Raw genomic sequence first — 9,027 nt, 5'->3', positions numbered from 1 at the left:
ATACCTTCAAAGCGTCCCCCTCAAACGCGCGCCACCACTGGCTTGTCCGCTCGACGTTCCGGTTTCCTTTCCTATAGAGTTCAAACATGAATTGTTTAGAACTCTTTTCTTAACATTCCACGCATAATTCACCAAAATATACAAGTATGCATTTTCAAATCAAATTTTCAACATTAGGCTTTCTTTTATGCATTTCTACGAACACCTAAAGGGCATAATTTCTGGAAATTTACAATTAAGCTCATGGCTAATTATGTAGCCAAACTTAATCATCAATTAAGCAAGTTCATGTCACTTTTTTCACATCACATTCTGAAATCACTTCATAGAACTTAAGTTACACCAGAATAACAATCATAATCCTAGTGTTTAACATGTTTCTACAAAACCCACTTAACACCTTCAATGGTGATTATGAATTTCACAAGTATTGAGCATAATTTCAACAATCTAATGACTAGGGTTTATTCCTAGGCACTATTTCATTTCAAATTCATCCATACAACAATCATGCAACATAAATTTCAAATTTCTTATGTTCACCCAGAAATTTAGATGGGACTTTTCTACGAAATTTTACATACCTTATGACCCCTTTACAGAGGAGATCACTATTCTATGCTCGGATTTCGATTTGGAACTGAATTTGACCTTCAATTTGGGACAATTAGCATGAACTAGGGTTTGAGAGCAAGCTCCTGGTCGCCCTTGTGTTTTAATCGAACCAGACATACACTCTTGTGTGTGTTTGGGTTTTAATTTTTGTTTTAATATTATAAGTTTCAAATTTAACAACTTTAGTCCCCCAACTATAGTTTAGTTCATATTTTAGGTGTTTTAACCCACTTACATGTCACTACGAGACTTTCATCTAACTAGGTTATCTTTATTCCTAGTTAGTTCATTTTATTTATCAACGTCATTCATTTTAATATTAAAAGGTTTATATTTTAGGGGTGTTACAGGATGTAAAACGAAATGAGGTATGCGGTTAAACAGGGTGTGCGACTCCAAGCACTAGTGTGCGGCTAGAATGTATGTTCATATAATCTAGGCATTTACCATTTAATATGCAACGAACGGACAACCATCCAATCATAATAATCCAATGTAATTAAACAAGTTTAACAAGTTACAAAATCGTAAACACAATGACGGCGTATAGTGGAACATGAAGAGTAGCGATACGGGTTAAGTGTTACGAGATTTGACGAGGCTAACCTTGGAAGTACGGATTGTCACACCTTCAATCATATATCTTGACATTCAATGATTAAACATCAGTCAACTCAAAATACATGAAGTGATTATAGAAAACAATGTTTCGGAACAATCAACGCATGAAATAACACATAAAAACCTAGCAAATGTTATAGATCTTTAACAAACACCATGAATTCATGTCCAACATAGATAAACAACTTAAATTTAAGTAAATGGCATACAAACCCTAGCCCTTGGTTGTGATCACAAGGGTTTTAGCCACACATGATCATGCTTGATAATAAAATGTTGCGATTTCGATAGCAATTGAAACAATCTTGATGTTAGAACACTTTATCAATGAGTATCTCTCTTGATGTCTCCTAGCCTCCAATGGTGTGGAATGGATGAAAAAATGTGACCTTTGCCTTTAAGAATCGTCTAAAAATATGAAAAACCATCAAAGAACCGTAATAGGACGTAATTTCTGGCATAGGGCGGAATTTCCACTATGCCTGCTTCTTTTTCCGCTCCAAGATCTGTATACGGTCCCAAGTCACGCCAAGGAGGGCCGAAAAATACGGCCCGATGTGGATTTTAAGCCCCCTAAACGTTGTTTTGCCTCTTTTGCTTCCCATTCTTGTCCCGAATGTTTCCGTTTCGTTCCATGATGTTATATCAATCCAAAATACCTCCAAACATCACTTGAAACTTGCATAAATAAACTTGACAAAATAACCTGTTTTCTCGTGCATTTAATGATAAAAAACATGACTTAACATGCAAAAACATTATACACTGGAAACATATATAGTACTCGTATCAATTTTACTTATTTTGTACCCGTATAGGTGTTCAAAAGATTAAAAAAAAACATAGTGGTACCAAAGCAGGCACTATACCTAGATACCGGTACTGATACCCATACCGTACAATATATTCGATGCCCCGGTTTGTTCAGATTCAACACTTATAATTTCGGTATGTGTAATAATACGGATACCAGGGTGTAATGTCTTCCCTACCAAGGAATGTGTTTGGTCTCTTTTAACACGTTTTATACTAAATTTTTTTAACAGCAAGGAACGACGTGCCAACCACCGTGAAACCGGGCGCTGTGGCCAAGGTCGACTACTCAACCGCCGCCAACCCCTTGGCTCTCTCCAGGTGCGCGAAAACCCGACCTCCACCCGCCCAAAGACACGACAGTGGAATGATCGGTAAAACCTCGCATCTCATCCAAGTCGAACCAGCACCATCCGTATTCGTTCTTCACCTGGATGTCGCAGAAAATAATGAGAAGAGTGAAAATCGAACCTAAATCACAAGAAACACAAATTCTTTCCCAAACCAATCCACAGTTGCCTCGTTGGCTTATACTCCTTATTGTTAAACTCTCTGTCCTTCCAAATGACAATTGTTTTCATCTCCTAATCCTGAAATCCAGTCGAATTATTCAACTTGCTTCCACAAGAAACCCTGTAATTCATCCCCAATTTCTGATCAGATAATCACTAATTCAACACACACAAACATCACTTCATCCCACTTCTTTGACTTCACTTATTCCATCTCCTTCTTTCTAGGGATTCTTGTCTCAATTTCATGTCGTTTCTTGTCTGATTTCGATTCGTGTTGATGGAAAGAATCGGTGTGAGCGTCGATAATTCTGATCACTCATCTAGGGTTAGGGTTACGACTTCGTCTTCTTCGTTTCCGGTAATTCGATTTCTACAATCACCTGTAACTACAGTTTTAGAATACTCTGGTGTTCTTAGACCTAGGTCAAACAGCTATGAATCAGAGACTTTGATGCGTGATCACCTTCACGCCAGTAATTCGGATACGGTTAGTGGTGGTAATCAGGAGGTTTCTATCAGGATAATTGGTGAAGAAGGAGAAGAACCAGTGAGTGCTGGAGATGGTGGTGGTGGAGGAGGAGGAGACACTGGAATGGCTGATTTCGCTGCGGAGAATGGGAGTGGTAACTATTTTACGTATCAAGGACAGCGGTATAATATGCAGCAGGTTTCGAGGTGGATGGCGCAGTTTGTTCCGTTTTATTTGTTGTTGTTGATTGTGTTTATCAGACAGCATTTGCAAGGTAATAATTCATATCGGCAATGTTTTACTTTCGTTAATCGTTGTGTCGTTTTAAAATAGTTTACGTTTTTATCGGTTTAAATTTCAGTTAGTTGTTCATTAGCGGATGGTGAATTTACTCTTTAGTTTACACTGGGATCATAGTTGTCAATAGTGGCTATAGCGCCCTATGTAGCGAAGCAACCAAGTGTCGCTATTTGGGTCATAGCGACCAATAGCGTGAATAGCGACAGTTAGTTTTTTTTCTTGATGTAAATAGCAATTAGATATAGCTATAAAATAGCTGGATTTATAGGTTTTTGTTAATATACATGTAAAATAGCATATATACCAAGGTATTTTGATATAATATACATATACAAATTTTCAAAATTCTTTTTCTAGTTTATTGCTACATATAAAATAGCGGTCTCTATTTGTCGCTATTCGCTATGTAGCATATAGGTCCCTTGTCGCTATTCGCTATTAAAAACTATGACTGGGATTGCCATTGGCAAAGAACGTAAAAGTTGAAAGTGTCATTGGTCACATTGTCTGTAGGACGGAGAAGTAACTATGTCTGCCCCTTAGTTTCATTAATGCCGTTTCAAAACAATTTACATTTTGATTGAGATAAAAACTAGTCAGTTTTAATGTTCATTAGTGGTATACCAAGTTAGTTTACTTGTTAGACTATTGGCAAAGAAAATGAAAGTTAAAACTTAACAGTGTCACTGGTGACATTGCCAGTATGAATTATTATCGGCCAATGGATGGATCATAGTTTGGATTATTAAAATTCAATTTGCCTTTCTTCGTGTAGAATTTGGATTCATTGCTTTGTTTCATCATCGTTTGCAGGTTTCTTCGTCACGATTTATGTAATTGCTTTTTTGTTCAAGTCTAATGATATTCTTCAAAAGCAGACGGCATTGAAGGTATGATCAATGATGGCACTTGTACTTATTCAAACACCGTTAGTCATCTTTTCTTGAGCTTAAATTTGACATTTTTTGCAGGGGGAGAGAAGACTATCGGTTCTTGCGGGTTATTTTGTAGTTTTTGCGCTTCAAGTGATTGGAGTTTATTGGTGGTACAAAAATGATGATCTTTGTTATCCTTTATTCATGGTTCCACCAAGAGCAATACCACCATTCTGGCATGCTATATTCATGATCATTGTGAATGGTATGAAATTACTGTTTTGGGATTACTTTTTAAGTCATCTTTACTTAAAAAAATGGCAAAACTGAATATTACATACTATGTATATATGTGAATATTTCATCATTTTATTTTGTGCAGATACAATAGTGAGGCAGGCAGGAATGGCTATTAAGCTGTTATTGCTTGTGTATTATAGAAAGGGCAAGGGTCCTGCTTTTCGTAGACAGGTAATGCGACATAATATGAGATATGGTTAATCACTATGATGACAAAAAAAAAGAATATTCTGTGATGTTTGAGTTTCAAAACGACACACACGCATAAGGACATTCTGACATGTTTTATTATTGTTAGGGTCAAATGCTGACACTAGTCGAGTATGCACTGCTGTTATACCGTGCGTTCTTACCTGCTCCCATCTGGTACCGTTTTTTCCTAAACAAAGAATACGGGAGCCTCTTTTCGTCTTTGATAACAGGGTTATATCTTACCTTCAAGCTTACATCAATAGTTGAGAAGGTATGAAGCGTCAACAGTTTGAAATCAATGTATTTATATATCTATTAAGTTTTATATATTGGGAGTTAATTGGTAGTGTATGTCTCCTTGCTCACAGGTTCGATCTTTGTGGGCTGCATTCAAAGCGTTATCACGAAAGGAAGTCCATTATGGATCATATGCAACACCGGAACAGGTATAATTCTACAATGATGCGATTAGGTTCTTTAAATGCCTAAAACGTTCACAGATTCTCTTTTTCCCTTATTGCAGGTAATTGAAGCAGGAGACTTGTGTGCTATTTGTCGGGAAAAGATGCAAGTACCAGTGTTGTTGCGTTGTAAACACATATTCTGTGAAGATTGCGTTTCAGAATGGTTAGCCTCCCCTTCAAATCCAGACTCTTTTAATTTGATGTTAATAGTTTGTTTCATGTGCATATGCTAATTTAATGTAGGATGTCTTACAATTGAATGCCTGCTAAAAGGCCCCTGATTAGACATTTGACCAGTCAACATTATCTTATGTTTGCAGGTTTGAAAGAGAGAGAACATGCCCGTTATGTAGATCTGTGGTGAAACCAGCAGGTATACGCTCATTCGGGGATGGGTCTACAAGCCTCTTCTTCCAGTGGTTCTAAAATTGGAGATTTCTCGGTGTTTTCTTGACACCATTTTGCGGTGGATCTCTGTTTGGTTCAGTTCTAATTTCTCACTTCATTCCTCAAATACCCAACTTATAACCTTCTTATAGCATTAACTAGTTCTTGAACCTCTAATGAGCCTATATTGATACATATTGTACATAAAAAATACTAGCTTCATGCATCTTGTTAATATTGTTAAAATGAATTTTGAAACTTGGAATCTTATTAATCTGTAGCAGTGTTGACAAAATTGATAGTCCTTATTTATATATATTTTTGTGTATTATATAAATAAAAATTTAGAAAAAAAAAAAAAAAAAAAACAAGAGCAATCCTTGTCATGTTAGTCATAATTTGGCAGGAACCTAAATGGATAGGTCTTTTGTCCTAAACATGTGATGTATTTATTATGTTCATGTTATGTTTCTCTTAGGGAAAAAATGAACTCAAAACAATATTACTTTTGTTTATGTTTAAAAATATCGACTTTGGAACCGAGACCAAAACGTTCAGAAGTGTGACCGTATTTTATTGTAGCATGTGATCCTGAGGGAGGTGTGCCCAAACCGTTAAATTGCTTAACTTGCAGCATGTTGCCTTAAATGTCATAAAATGGGCGTTCATTAAAAGTAGACCTTTTGCTCGATCTCATTTTCGTTGGTTCTACAATGGAACCGAGACCAAAACGTTCAGAAGTGTTATTGTATTTTATTGTAGTATGTCAGTATGTGATCCCTAGGGAGGTGTGCCCAAACCGTTATATTGCTTAACTTGCAGCATGTCGCCTTAGACGTCGTCATAAACGGACGTTCATTAAAACTAGACCTTTTGCTCGATCTTGTTTTCGTTGGTTCTATAATGGACGGAAAAAAGACCCTTGACTTCATAAACAGGCTGATGGTTTGGCCTGGCTTGATAAGTTTTTTGACACCATAACTAAATATGTTGTATTTACGGGCAAATTGTAATCGAGGGCCGAGAAAATTTTATTTATGCAAAAAAATTTTGTTGCATTTGTAAAAAAAGTAAATGGTAGGAAATGGACACATGTCATATATCTTATGTATCGTTACGCTTACATCTATGTGATGTGACATATCATGAATACCGTCATTTTAGCTTTTATGGTATGTCATGTATTTAGTAAGTATATGTTTAATTCTCGAGTTTTCTTAGGTTTTAGCAAGTGTCAAGCTATTATCAAGGTACCGTAATCCCATGTGTTGTTAAGACACACACGGCTAAAAAATTGATGACATCTGTGTTTGACAAAATGGTCCAAATGTCCAATGAGGCAATGAGCCATAACTCGCATAACTGTGATAATGTAGGTTTGTTTTATTGCATAAGGACATCCAATCTGTATGATATTGAATATAAACCGGCCTAACCAGCAATAAAACATTTAGTATAAAATCATTAGACAAAAAATGAATACATACCATTTACTACATCATTTTATGCATAAGACCCCTTCCCCAGTGTTTCAAAACTTTGGCCACATTGTCTTTTGAAATTTTTATGTACCGTGTGGTACCAAAATTTTGAGTGTCCTTGGTCTTTTTCGAAAGTTGACTCCAATGAAATTTGTGAGCCCTTAACTCAAGAAAAATAATACCCCTGACAAACCACCTAAAGTTGTATCCTCTGGGCCAAGGGCATTTTTGTCATTTTGTCAACTCCAGAAATAAGAAAGCGTAAATTATGGCATTATCTGCTTTGTGAAAGTTTTAAATACAAATGGGTAATTGGTTTTACATGGCCATTTTGAGTTACACTTAGTTTAATTAATCCCAAATTTATACAAGTTTGTCCACTTTCCTAATTACTAAAATGGCCACGTAAAACCAATTACCAAATTCTCTTGATTGTTTCTTAAACTTAATTTGTAACCATCAACATCTATCATCGCAGACACGAGACACCTATAACCATTTGGGCATCACCATGAGGCGAACCTTGTGAGACAAGGCGAACAGACTTAGGTATCACAACCTGCTATTCGACTACTTGCGACCAGAACAACAGAACAAATCGATCATCCAAGTGTTTTTTTTTCAACATTTACACTTCGTTATTCCCCTAATGTTAAAGTTGAAACTTTAGTGATGTTAAATGTTTACTTCTTGACTAGACTTTTAGTGATTTTACTTGGTCTTAAATTGGGTTCATGACGCTGGTTGAAAACCTGTAGGAAATTTTATGAAAATCAAACCTGTACAGACCAAAAAATTCTATTGTCGTGTTATTATAAATTCGAGCACCGAAAATGTGAATCCCATAGAAAAAAACACTTGGATCCAACATACCTCCACCAATTAAATTTGAGTAAACTGCAATTTTATCCCCTGAGGTTAGGGGTCATTCGCATGTCTACCCCCCCCTAAGGAAATAATTGCAATTTTACCCCCCATTGTTTGCTCTTATGTTGCAACATTACCCCCCGCCGTCAAAGTCAATAACAGATCTGTTAACTCTAAGTTGAAATTACTATATTACCCTTCCATTTTACCCCCCAACATTCCTGTTAAGTCGCACAACTACCCCCCACTGGTAAATTACTAATTTGTCCTTTCTTATTACCCCCTGTACTTTGTGTTAATACACAACATTACCCCCTGCAACTTCCAAAACCCTTCCCGCCAAAATCAAAAACCTGATCTATGATTATATAATCAAAAATCAAAAATCTGTGATTTTTGAACACGTAATCTGATTTTAATCATATAAACACCTAATTCTGAATCAATTCACTGTGATTTTGTTTTATTTCTTAAATCATCTAACCTAATTATGATTTCTGAAATCAAGCATAGCATACCTGTTCAAAATCAAGCATACCTGTTCAAAATCAAGCATATTTGATCATGTATGTTGCACTAACAATGTGTTCAGGTATGCTGCACTAACACATTCATGTATGCTGCACTAACAACCATTTCCTGCTGCACATTCACTAACAATCTGATCATGTATGCTGTACTAACACATTCAGGTATGCTGCACTAACAACCATTTTCTGCTACACATTCACTAACAATCTAATCATGTATGCTGCACTAACAACCATTTCCTGCTGCACATTCACTAACAATCTGATCATGTATGTTGTACTAACACATTTAGGTATGCTGCACTAACAACCATTTCCTGCTGCACTAGAATCTGTTATCACATTCACTGATTAAGCACACTCACTGCTGCACATTTTGAGTTGAAAGATCATGTAACTGTCATAACTAGGCACATTTTGATCATGTAAAGATCATGTACTGTCATAACTGTGAATTTTGTTATCAAAACATCAAACATCAACTATGATCAGTAACTGCACATGTATCAAAACATCAAACATCACAACTATGATCCTAACCTGTCATAACTAGGCACATTTTGATCCTAACCTGTATGATCAACTTATCAATAACCTG

At 36.1% G+C, this 9,027-nt stretch overlaps 1 protein-coding gene across 1 annotated transcript; it reads left to right on the top strand.

Annotated features, from left to right (window-relative positions):
- Positions 1–2,560: 2,560 nt before the first annotated feature.
- Positions 2,561–5,846, top strand: LOC110940814 (E3 ubiquitin-protein ligase RNFT1). Its single transcript, XM_022182386.2, has 8 exons — positions 2,561–3,307; positions 4,147–4,223; positions 4,305–4,473; positions 4,591–4,679; positions 4,807–4,971; positions 5,069–5,146; positions 5,224–5,327; positions 5,485–5,846. The coding sequence occupies exons 1-8, from the start codon at positions 2,842–2,844 to the stop codon at positions 5,588–5,590; spliced, it is 1,254 nt and encodes a 417-aa protein (XP_022038078.1). The 5' UTR covers positions 2,561–2,841; the 3' UTR covers positions 5,591–5,846.
- The last annotated feature ends 3,181 nt before the right edge of the window (positions 5,847–9,027 follow it).

Source organism: Helianthus annuus, chromosome 5, assembly GCF_002127325.2.
Source record: "Helianthus annuus cultivar XRQ/B chromosome 5, HanXRQr2.0-SUNRISE, whole genome shotgun sequence".
Taxonomy (NCBI): Eukaryota; Viridiplantae; Streptophyta; class Magnoliopsida; order Asterales; family Asteraceae; genus Helianthus; species Helianthus annuus.
This window is presented reverse-complemented; position numbering and strand designations above follow the sequence as displayed.

Excerpts from the sequence above, each read along its gene's own strand:
- LOC110940814 (XM_022182386.2), top strand. The coding sequence starts at position 2,842 with ATGGAAAGAATCGGTGTGAGCGTCGATAATTCTGATCACTCATCTAGG. Across the intron at positions 3,308-4,146 it reads TATCAGACAGCATTTGCAAG|GTTTCTTCGTCACGATTTAT; the intron begins GTAATAATTCAT and ends CATCGTTTGCAG. Across the intron at positions 4,224-4,304 it reads AAAAGCAGACGGCATTGAAG|GGGGAGAGAAGACTATCGGT; the intron begins GTATGATCAATG and ends CATTTTTTGCAG.